At 28.3% G+C, this 12,931-nt stretch overlaps 1 protein-coding gene across 2 annotated transcripts; it reads left to right on the forward strand.

Annotated features, from left to right (window-relative positions):
* Positions 1-8,435: 8,435 nt before the first annotated feature.
* Positions 8,436-12,579, forward strand: LOC107413613 (ethylene-responsive transcription factor RAP2-7). 2 transcript variants are annotated; one of them, XM_048471077.2, is made up of 10 exons: positions 8,436-9,576; positions 9,715-9,740; positions 9,949-9,979; positions 10,091-10,178; positions 10,289-10,434; positions 10,640-10,684; positions 10,833-10,945; positions 11,054-11,187; positions 11,389-11,498; positions 12,069-12,579. In XM_048471077.2, the coding sequence occupies exons 1-10, from the start codon at positions 8,984-8,986 to the stop codon at positions 12,118-12,120; spliced, it is 1,338 nt and encodes a 445-aa protein (XP_048327034.2). In that variant the 5' UTR covers positions 8,436-8,983; the 3' UTR covers positions 12,121-12,579. The 2 variants fall into 2 exon arrangements, with proteins under 2 accessions (XP_048327034.2, XP_048327035.2); XM_048471078.2 differs by lacking the exon at positions 10,640-10,684 and having other exon boundaries at positions 8,440-9,576.
* The last annotated feature ends 352 nt before the right edge of the window (positions 12,580-12,931 follow it).

Here is a 12,931-nt window from a genome sequence, read left to right on the forward strand (position 1 = left end):
CAGCACCTGACAACTGACAACTCACTCTGTCTCCATTAAGGTTTTTCTCTCCCCCTTTCCCTCTTGGGCTCTTTATTGATTAAATTACTAAAATACCCTTGCTAGACCACTTGATTTTTTCTTCTGATTTCATTTCCAATAATACCCTTTGAAATCAACGCTAGAAGTACAAAACAAGATTCGAGTTGAGCTACCAACCACTTCATTATTATTTTATTTTGTTTTGCTAAATTTAGTATTTGTTTTAATGGGTTTTAATTATTTCTTTTATATTTGTTTTTAGGTATAAAATTTACACCTAAAAAATTAGATTTTACTTTCACATTCATTCTCATAAAAAAGAAAAAAAGGTTAAAAATTAAAAACAATAATACTATGCTATTAAAAAAAAAAAAAAAAAGACCATGTCTTGAAAAGGTAGAACACCAATTCAATGTGCGGTCTCAAGTACGATGCAAAAATTGAGCTTTTCTATGGAACATGTTTAGTTGATAAGAGCGTTTTCTAGTTCTATTATTCTTGGCCCACACAACTTTGACTTTATTATAACTCATCCAAATTGCTTTGCCTTGTCCACCACCACTAGGTCTTATTTGTCACCTAACCAAAACTTAACACTAGGTTTTCTGAGACCATATTTGATGGTTGTAGGTTTTCCTTTTTTTGGAAATTCTTAGTATTAGGTAAGATTTCTAATGGAAGATTAATTAAGTAATTGGCTAAAAAATAAGCATGTCCTAAAAAGGAAAAAATAAACGTACAAGGTATGGATTCATACATTAAGGCATCAATAATCCTAAGTTCCCAATTGTACGTTCAAATATTTCATCGTTGTGCTTTTTTGACTTTTTATTTTTTAATGTGGATTTTGCTTAAAAATATATATATATATATATATATACACACACACACACACCGAAGTCAAAAATACATTTTAGCGATGACCAATAATGATGATTGATGGAAACATTATTAGGTAGGTTAATATGTTGATGTTTTGAAGAGAAAGATGATAAGATTTTCTTTTTCTTTCTTTCTTTTTTTTTTTTTTTGGTTTTTGGAATAAGAAAGATGATAAGGTATGTTTATATAAATAATAATTTGTAATCATATTACAATGAATAAAGACTTAAAAATAATAACAATCTTGCAAAAAAATTACATATGAACTATACTCCATTTTCTTTTTTATTTTCTCTACAATTATACTATGAAAATCAAATTATCTATCAAATGACACGACAAAACTATTAATATTATATTGGTTTATATTAAATTTTATATATTCATTTAAAAATTTATTTATACATATTCAATTCTTTATAAAATTTTCAATGCCTAAAATAATAATATATTATTTTTTTGTTGATCGATTAGTGAAAATTTGGTATTTACGAACCCATATATTACCAAATAGATTAGAAAAACATATAAATTCTGATTAAAAAGATAAAAATTCAAATATATTATCGTTTAGATAGAAGGCTCAGCTATACTTATGAAATCATAACATAGATCATACCATGCTTTATCTAATATATTAAATCTCATATTGACAATGTACAATAGGAAATCCAAATTGATCAAGGGGAAAAAGAAAAAGAAAAAAAAAAATTGATGTTCTACATCAATGGTCGAAGTGTCATTTGACACAAGGGTTGGGGTTAAAAAGGCAAAATGGAAAGAGGCAAATAAACTTGTGTGGTCCAAGGATAGGAAAAAGGGACAAGACTCAAGTAACATCCGCCTTTTGGAACAAAAGAAGAGGTAATCTACACTCTTTACACTCAATAGTCTCCCATCAATACTAACCAAATCAAACACGTGATTCCCTTCCCATCCAACCAGGGCTTTACTAGCATACACCCACTCGTACCCAAACTTTTTTCTTCTATAACGAAATCATAGCCAACCAAATTGACCCCGCGATTCAATCAAAAACCATTAAATCACGTGGCATTAATATCAAAATATCTGCTTTCTTTTTTTTTTTTTTGGTTGACTTTTGGATTTCCTTACCGGCAGGTTACGTTAATCATGAGGTTTTTAAAAAGTTAAGCCGTTTTTTTAATTACTGTTATTTTGTATAAATTTAAACCTGGTATAATTTCGTGTGCTTTGAAAAGAAATGTCAAAAGTAATCGATCAAAATCAATGAACATATTAAACTAGTTATAAATTTGTCTCTAAGAAAATTAGTGATAAAACTACTGTGTTTGTGTATCATTCTGATTTTCAATTTTCGTTTTCAATATCTAACCTAAAAAAATATATATATATATATATATATAAACTAATTAAAAGTTATAGTTTCTTTACAATTAAACACATTGCCTTTCTTTACCATTTAGCAGTGATAGTATGATCAATTATGAGAACAGTTATTAGTTGACTTTTATTTAAATATCTTTTTAGCTTTTCAAAAATGAAACTTGTATGGATAAATGACAACACCATATCACTTCGGATGAAACGTACAACCATATGGGCTGCCACATCCTTGCTATTTAGTGTTTTTATTATCATAATTCACTGACTCAATGAAAAATACTATTTATTATTATCAATAAAATTTAAATATTATATGATTATTTATATAATTATCATTAAATAATTATTTTTAAAATTTTAATATAAAAAATAATATAATTAATCTTTTTAATTAAAATTTATCGTATATCACATATAACAAATAACGATTCAATTGATTATTAATTAATTCTATTAAGGATGGTATTTTTCCAATTTTCTTTTTTTTTTTGGCAATTTGCATTCCAAACTTAACTAAACCTTGCACCTTTGACCATTTTTTAAAATTTTCATCTAATCTACTAGCAAATTGAATGCATGCTAGGCAAGTGATCTAATAAGAGGGGCATCTTTTGTCTTTTTATACCTTATTCCTCTTCTTCTTCTTGTTTTTTTTTTTTTTTTTTTTTTTTCTCTTCTTTTTCTTTTTTGCTTTTTGGGTCAAAATTTCTTTCTCTTTTGATTTAGGAAATTAGGACTGGAGTTCGATTGGTCCATGCCGCTATCACCAAGCCTCTGAGCCGCCTGTTTTACTTTAACAAGATTTAACTTGAACATGCGAGCCTAATTAAATGACATATAGCATGAGAAATGCATTTTCAATTTGATCTTGGATGGTTTATATAAATTAATTGCGTCTTTCTCAACAATTGCAATTGTTGTGAAAAATAATTAGATCATCCTACATCAATTAATATCAAATCAACTAAATGTTATGTGTTAAAATCCCATGTGGACCAGACTATCCAAATAAATACTAGCAATGGTAATAGCATGTATCTCTAGGCCATCCCTAAATAAATGTAATGATATATTTTTTATTGTTTAGTGTTTAGGCTTAGGAAAAGTAAAGTTGGTTGAGGGAAAATAAAGTTCAACATAAGCTATTATTATTTTTCATAATGATCGCCATCAAAATTCATAAATAAGAAATATTCATTAAATGTGATAATTATATATATATCAATTTTTTATATAAAAATCTAATATTAAAAAGTAAAATATATATTTTAAGCATTTTCTTAATCCAATCATCCCTCCCACAAGAAAAAAATCTCACATAAAAACAAGAAACGATAACCCCCTATGGCCCCGGGTATCCATAGGGATCTCAATGGACCCAAATTTTGGTATGTGAAAAGTACAGAAGAGGACCCCTTTTATTTTGCAAACCGTCAAAGGACACGTCAGTCATAGATTTTAAGGAAAGGACAAATCCGTATAAATGACCGTTCATTGTCTGTTTCTTCATCTTTTTCCCGTCCTCAAAAACCTTGCAATTTTGTAATTTTATTTTTCTTAATAAAAAAATAAAAGGTTATATCACATTCATTTTAAAAGGTAATTGTACTTTTTAATTTTTAAGTTTACTTAAATCAAATTAATAATTGATCTTCTTACCCAAATCAAATTATAATAAATTTGAAACGTACTAACAAAACTTTCATAATAACTCATCTTAACTTGAAATTCAATGTCACATCGGAAGCCTTGGTTATCAGCTCAATATTTTTCTTGTATAATAATTAATAATTATGAGTTTGCAACTTCTTACTATAAATGCATTTTATATATATATATATATATATACATATATAAAAAGAAGAATCTTTGTATCTGCATATCTGATTTTTTTTTATCATAAATTACTATTAAAGTTGAAATATAAATTTATTTTTAAGAATTAAATGTGTAAGATACCGATAAAACTTCCACAGTAACTTATCTTTTCAAATTATGAAATTTAATGTCACATCAGACTTCAAGATCAATTTTTTTTATAATAATTAATAATTATGAGATTGGATTTTTTTATTATAAATGAAATATATATATATATATATATATATATATATAGAATAATTCTTCTATCATCGGTTTTTTATCAGAAATTGCTTCTAAACTGAGAAATAAATTTGTTTTTTAAAATTTAAATAAGTTTCGATATGTTAATTATTCAGTTCATTATACTATTAAAATATTTTAAAATTTTAATTTTTAAAATAATTTAAAGATTAATATCTCAATAAAAGAAAAGACTGATTTTATATAAAAACAAATTCAAATAATTGATATTTCTGAACTTTTTATTTTCTTTTTGAACTATTGGATTACTTTAAATCCGAACGCTCCATCTATATGAGAGATGGACTATTGTCATTACAATCAAGCTTACATTTAGATGATCTGATATTTTAATACCATATTTTTATTTTATTTTATTAGTGATCTAATATTTTAATACTATATATTTATTTATTTTATTAACTTTTGGATTAAAGGATTTAAAATTTAAAAATCATAAAATATGGATTTAATAAAATATTAAAAATTTATTTAAATAATACTTATTTATTAGGATTTCATAACCAATAAATATAATTTTAAATTTTAATATTTGATACGATCCAAAGACCTTTAAAATTTTTAATAAATTTTTAAGTGGATAAGGAAATTTTAAAAATAAATCAATTAAATATTTACATATCAAATGCCATATTATTTAATAAATAAATTTGATAAACATGTTGATAACTCTAGTATTATTATTAGTTTAATTACCAATGAAAAATTTTTCAATATAAAATTTGGAATATAAATTCTTTTTAGTTTTTACTGAATTTAACCAAATATTATATTTTTGGTTATGTACAAAAACAGATATATGCTATAACATCTATAATTTCGCCTTCCAAATGTGTGATAACATGTCCAATTAAAAAGATGCTTCATATATAGCATATTTATTAATTAGCATATACTCCACATTAACCAAAAACAAATAATAATAATAATAAATAATAATTCCATATACTTCACGACAAACAAATGTAGTGGTCCATAATCCAACTACATTTGCTTTTGATTTTAAAGATACTATAATATATATATATATATATATATAGATATAGAAGGCGGATATGAATGGTTACATCTTCTCACATGATATGATTGCTGGTTTTTCTCTAAAAGGAAAGTTCTATCTTAATATTATGGCAGATGAGAAATTGACATTCAATAAGGTTAGTTGCCCGTTAAAAGTCTACTCCCACATAATTAAATTTATTCGATTATCTCAATAAACATGAAAATTGAAATATTTAATTAAACCATGATATATCCCCCAAATTACAATGTAGCAATTGTCCACATGTACAAAAAATATTGCTCTTCGTTGAAAAAATGTTGTATTTTTGAACCAAAATTTAAATCAATGCTTGATTTACCACTAAATTAATAACTGCAATTTTTAATTTTTTTTTTGTGGGTTTATCGGAAAATTCTAGCTAAAAACTGAAGATATATACATGTGCAAACATTTTCTCTAAAATAAAAACAACAAAAAAAGACAAAGAAACTCCTATGAAAAAAGTAGTGGCTTTTTGGCTACGTCTTGATGGGATTTTGTTTTTCTAGGAAACCACTTTAGTGATCACCTATCCCAACCGTTGGATTTAATGGTCTCTTTTTAATAAGGGGGACCATATAACACATTATAATTAATAAGTTAAATTGAAAAATTATTATTATTTTTTAAAAAAATTGAAAATTTTTTATTTATGATAAGGTGTAGTGGAACCTATTTAAGGTATGGTCAACGTTGTCCACCATTATTTTTGGGATCAGCCTGTGTGATTTCCTGGTCCATCTTTCTAGGCCTTTGTCCTATCATATTTTGCCACGTGGAACATCTGATGGAAAAATGATCACTTTTTTTATTATTTTATTAATTTATTTAATTTTGTAGTTTAAACGAGTTTTACATGAATACAGATTTGAACAGGTGAGAACTCACAACGCGGACATTGGTGACTGACTGACCGTCCAATGATTTTTGAAGGCGGCCAGCTATTTACAATTAGAACCCAAAAAAAATAAAATAATAAAATAATAAATAAAATTGTCTTTTAATTTTTTTTTTTTTCAACCTATAAAGATCTTACTTTCTATTTAGGTAAACTGTAATTGAAATTGACCTTCTGCTAACTTAAAATAGGTTTTTTTTTTTTTTTTTTTTGGAATGCTAACTTATAATAGTTTCAGTTTAATAAAAAAGTATGAATTTGTTATTATTAATGATAAGATATATAAATATATTTTTGGACATAAAACGACGAGGGTGTTTTAACATACATTGTTGTATATGGGATTTACAGTACTAAGAACACCAACGTAATTACAAACATTCGAAAAATCAACTAATATGTTATTATTTTACTGTCCTATGCCTTTAAGTTATATTAAATTTTAAACCATTTATGTATTGCTATATCAATTTGCATTTAGAAAAGTACAAAAAAAAATGATACGGTAGTAGTACTCATAAAATAAACATGTTCATTTCATAGCGGCGAATATTTATGATTTTAGTGACAATGAGAAGCTCTACGCTAGAAGCACTTGCCAAAAAAAGCCTTTAAAAGGAGCCGCCTGGTGGGCGTGGTACACTTGGATAGTGATTAATGCTCATGGATCACGTTGAATATCTTGTTCATCGTTATTAATGGTACATAATACTACTATTTAATTTTTATGTTGAAAAATAATAATCCAAACTAAGGAGATAAATGCCATGCCATTGATTGTAAGCAATATTGAAATAATAAGTTTGTGACAATTATGTTAATTGTTCTATCAAATGAAAAGAAAAGAGACTATATTGATTGTGGTTTTCTTAATGAAAATATATTAATTGCGGAACCAAACATAGTTATAAAATTAAACAATATATCTATAATTAGTTCGAAATATATTTTTAATATAAAGTACAAACTTTTTAATTTGTCAAATTTTAAAGACATTATCTCAATTGATAATATGGTAAAATTAAAATTTAAAATCTTTCATATGTGTCACATTAATCAAGATCTATATAATGTGAGAACTATTATGTATAATAAACCACTTTACCAAAACGATAATATTTTGTTTACAAAATGATGTAAATTACAGCTAATATGGGTTTTTGTGGATAAGTTCAGTAATAATTTTTTTTTTTGAACTAATATTTTAAGTTCAAATTACATATTAAAGATCTGTTTGCTATAGCTGATGAAAATAAAATTTTAACATATAAAGCTTTGTATGATAGATCTTTTTGAAAAAAAATTTATATTAAAAAGCTAATAAATATTTAGATGTAAATAAAAAAACTGTATTAAATTTTAATTAAACTGCATTAAATGTTCATTAAGTTTTTATATAAATTGAATAAAAAGAGTTTTTTTTAGAAAAGTATAAAATTTAAACTTTTCTAAAATAGTTTAAAAAAATTATTTTTTTTATTAACAAGTGCTTGTTGATTCTTGTTAAATAATTTTATTTTTTAACAAAAAAATTTTTAACCTTCAAATAAAATTTTCGATTAAAAAAAAATATTTACCAAACAAACACTAATTTAATTATGCACATATATATAATTTTTTTTTATTACAACTTAGAAGATAAAAATTTTTCACCTAAATAAAGATTTAAACTCTAAACTTGCATATATACTACATATATATTTTTAATGATTTTACAATTGAACTACGAATACAAATTCATATTTTCAAAAACAAAGTGGAGCTTACTGCAAAGGTTTTAACAAATGAAGTACAATCAAACATAAAATAAAAAAAAATTCAACAACTTGAAGTCATATTATAATATAAAATAATATTGTGCCACTCAGTTTTTGATTACTTGTTCAACGCATCACCAATCCAACTGTATAACAAAAAAAGGAAAAAAGAAAAGAAAAGAAAAGAAAAGAGAAGAAATTTTCTCTTCTGTACTGAACTGTCTTGGATAGAAGACCAGTAAAAAGATTAAAAAAAAAAGAGTTGAAAAAAATGGGGAAAAAATAAATAAGAAAAAAAAGTGTAAACCTCCAAAAATCCAAGGCAAGTGTAACAGTTTTCTACTTTCACAGCTAGCTAAGCCAACACGTCCCAATCTCTTTTTTTTAGCCTTCACTTCCTCTGTCTCTTACCACTTTCTTCTGTGCCTCTCTCTTCCACCATTTTTCCTTCATTTTCCTTTCTTTCTCTTCCTCTCCCATCTGTCATCGCCATTTCTTCTTTCATTTTTCTCTTTTTCTTTTTCTCACCCTCCAAGACGGCCGTTCTTTTCAATTTTCCACCACCTCCATCAAACATCTCGTTTTGCTCTTGTTTTTGTTTTTATTTTTTCTTTTTCTTTTCTGAAATAATGCTCTTTCACTGAGGAAATTTTCTCTCCAAGAATTCTTTGATTCTCTGCTATTAGCTGTTATGTTTCAGAGCTTTTTTTGGTGAAACAATTCGGTTATGCAACCGGGTATTTTTCATTTTTTTTTTATTTTTGTTTCTCCATCAAAGAATTCTGAGTTTTGCCAAACTCCGTTCTTTGGCTTTTGAAGATCAATAGCAGAGAAAAACAGAGACAAAAAAGAAACAAAAAAAAGAAAAAAAAAAAAAGAAAAAAAAAAAAGATGAACATGTTGGATCTTAATGTTGATATCACCTCCATTGATTCGACCACCTGTGATTCAAAGGAAAAGGAGGTGATGGAGAAGCTCCAAGAGCAAGGTTTGAGTTTCAGAACCCAAATGGAAGATTCTGGGACATCAAATTCCTCAGTCGTCAATGCCGAAGAAGCTGCAACTCCGAATTACAAAGACGACGACTCCAATTCCAACACCACCTCCGCATTCATCTTCGATATCTTGAAGAAAGAAGAAATCGACGGTGTTAGGGAAGAAAACCCATCTCCGGAATTCGTCGTCAGGTCGCTTTTTCCGGTGGCCGGTGAAAAAGGAGTTGAGGAAGCTGATTTCCGGTTGGGATTGTCTTCGTCGAAGCCTCCTCAGTGGTTGAACTTGTCGTTTTCAGACTCTTCGGTGGTACCTGCTGGCAGCGGCCAAGCCGAGCTGAAATTTATTCAACAGAAACATCAAAAGCAACCACAACAACAACAACAACAGCCGCCGGTGAGAAAAAGTCGGCGAGGACCGAGGTCCCGGAGCTCTCAGTATCGTGGGGTTACGTTTTACCGGAGAACCGGCCGGTGGGAATCTCATATATGGTATGGTTGATTTTGCTTGCAGTGACAGACAAAGTTTGATCCTTCATTCTTTATATAAAAAAATAAAATAAAAAATAAAGTTTAAATTTTTTATTTTATTTTTTACTAATTAATCTTTTTTATATTGTGGTTGTTCAGGGATTGTGGGAAGCAAGTATATTTAGGTAAAATCCATGAATTTCAAGAGTGTTTTTTTTTTTTTTAATGAAATAATTTTCTATTTTTGGGAAAAATTCAATTTCATGAAAAAATAAAATAAATTTCTATGCTTATTATTCAAAGGCTTCTTGATCAATTAATATAATCTGATTTCTTCTTTTTTTTCTTTTCTTTTCCTTTTTTTTTTTTTTTTTTTTTTTAAAATAATTTTAGGTGGGTTCGACACTGCTTTTGCTGCAGCTAGGTGAGTCTCCGGGGAAAAAAAAAAAGAAAAAAGAAAAATTCCCATACACATATTTAATCATGCTTTTATCTCTATCAAGCTTATTTTATTTTATTTTTTGTGAATTTTCAGAGCATATGATCGGGCTGCAATTAAGTTCCGTGGAGTTGATGCTGATATCAATTTCACTGTGAGCGATTATGAGGAAGATATCAAGCAGGTGGCGGTCTTGATGGTTTTTCTTTTCTTTTTTATTTTTTTTTGGGAATTTGTGTGAGTTTTATGTTCTTTGTGGCTAAATTATATGTTGCTGTATGAATGATTTATCAGATGAAAAATCTAAGCAAAGAAGAATTCGTGCTGATACTTCGTCGGCAAAGCAACGGATTCTCCCGGGGAAGTTCGAAATATAGAGGTGTAACCCTGCATAAATGTGGAAGATGGGAAGCTAGAATGGGACAATTCCTCGGAAAAAAGTGAGAACCAACCCTCCATAATACTTAAAGGTTTTTATATTTTTCTATGATTCTAAAACTAGATTGATGAAAAAAAACTTAGTCTAAATTATCATAATTTATAACCACAGTTTTCAAGTACTTTGTAAACTTTTTCTAATTATAGATAAAAGAAAGAAATAATTAGGAACAACCTTTTTTTGTAAATCATGATGCTTCTTTGCAGGTATATATATCTTGGGTTATTCGACAACGAAGTTGAAGCCGCAAGGTCCTTATGATGATGAATAAATTTAATTTTTCTTAGACTAAAAAGAATTCTTTTTGGATGTTGTTTTTGATCTGATTCTTTATGTTGGTTAATCAAACAAAAATGTTTATGTATTATATATATTTGTCTTTTTGTTTGTAAATTCCAGGGCCTATGACAAGGCAGCCATAAAATGTAACGGAAGAGAAGCAGTTACCAACTTTGAGCCTAGTACTTATCAAGGAGAGATTATTTTAGATGCAAATAGTGCAAATAGTGAAGGTATAATAAATGATTCCCATGTCTATTTCTCCATGGTTTGAGCTTTTTCTTCCTTTTTTTTTTTTTTCCTCCTCTCTAACTATCAATAACTTGGTACAAATTTTGCAGGCAGTGGTGGACACAACCTTGATCTGAGTCTTGGGATTTCTTCGCCTTCTGATGCTTCAAAAGGGAATGGCTCTCTTGGGGATTCTCATTTTCTTTTCAACAATCCTGAAATGCCCACTAGGGTTAGACCATTGGTAAGAAGGTTAAAAGTGATCATGGTTTGCTGCTTTTTAAGTGTTTGTTTATATGTTTAAATGAAGCCTGCTTTTTATTTATAGACAATTTTCTGAATGCTGTCATTGCTGTGGCTAGTATTTAGTCCTTTCCTTTATTCAAATATATATATATATATATATAAATATATTTTAATTTTTTAGCTGTTACTCTTTTTACAGATTGATAGCTCTGCTTCTGCAAATATGGGTGGACAACCCCCTCATGTTCTAACAATGGCGTCCAAGCAACCTGCTGTGTCTTCTGGAATATATCCTGCTTTCTTCATGAGGTACCTATTCTCAATTCTATCTTAATAAAGGACCTGAGCAGAGAGAATTGATCTAAGGTTGTAGACTAAGAATGGGTGATATCTTTTGCTATTGGAACTATCATACCATACACTCTGTCAAGTGCAATTTCATGTACTTGAAATTGGTAGTATATGTAAACTGTTAAAAAAAGGTTCAATCAATGTTTTAAGATGGGGGTTGACAACTTACATAATACATATGGAAAATGTGTTGTTTTAGGTTGGTTTTCCACTTGGTGATCTATTACTTTGGAATGGTATCTGACTGTTAGGTATACTTAACTGGCCCCAACATTTATGGGGTTCCCTATTCTCGAGCATGTCATAGAGATGCCCATGATGCTTGTTAATTGTCTTTTTGTGTCAGCTCGATATATGTAATTGGACCCACTTTTAGATCGATGGTAACTTAACAATACTCGTTGTCGTAGTCATTGTTAACCATTCACATATGAACATTAACACATTTTGTTCATTTCCAATTAGTATAATGGATGTATGACCAATTTGACCCAACAAAGGTATCTTAATCGCACTTTTTGGATACAGGAAAGAGCCACAGAGTAGAGGATTGAAGCTGTTCAATCGTATAGATTCTTGAACTGGGCACGATAAATTCAAAACAACAACAACAACAATGTTACCACAATGCCAGTCTTCCCTAGTGCAGCATCATCAGGATTCTCATCTTCCACAACTACTGTATCTCCAACAGTTACTCTTCCATTAAATACCCTAACCAATTTTGTCCACAAATCTCTGCCTTCCTACACCAACCGCATCTATCACTGATAACTCTCTTATACAATCTTAGGAGCCAAAAAAACCGTGAACGTGAACAGAAAACACAAATGATTGTTTCGCAAAGTTAGGTGAGCAGGAGAGTGCTTAACCGACTAAATTTACCAGTTTACTCTGTAGAGATGTTGTTTCGGTTTGGATGTGTCTTACAATACCCAAGCACAGAACTACATTGTAAAACTTTCACTTTGTGAACTGTTGTATATAAGCTTTTCTTACATGGAGGCTTCCCATCAATGCAGTAAAATTTTTTATTGCCCTTTGAAATGTTGCATTTAGGGACTTGAAAAATTTCAAAGGAAGAATTCTTCCTTTAAAAATCATTATCTTTCAGAAATCTGACTTATTATTATTATTTTGTTTTCTCTTCTCCCAACAAAAGCTACTTAAATTTGAACCCTTAACCATTGACCAAGTAAAATCTTTAGCATTGCAGTTTGCTACCAACTCAACCTTGGTAAAATCTGACTTCTTGTTAATGGAGAAAAAGTTTTGACTGTAAGAAGCTGGAGTTAAAAAACCGGTAAGAAAAGAAACTAGCTTTTCAGGGAAAATTTTTTGTCAAAAATAATCATCAAAATCTTGTTCTGTTCCAATCCATAATAAATGCT

This window comes from Ziziphus jujuba, chromosome 8, assembly GCF_031755915.1.
Source record: "Ziziphus jujuba cultivar Dongzao chromosome 8, ASM3175591v1".
Taxonomy (NCBI): domain Eukaryota; kingdom Viridiplantae; phylum Streptophyta; class Magnoliopsida; order Rosales; family Rhamnaceae; genus Ziziphus; species Ziziphus jujuba.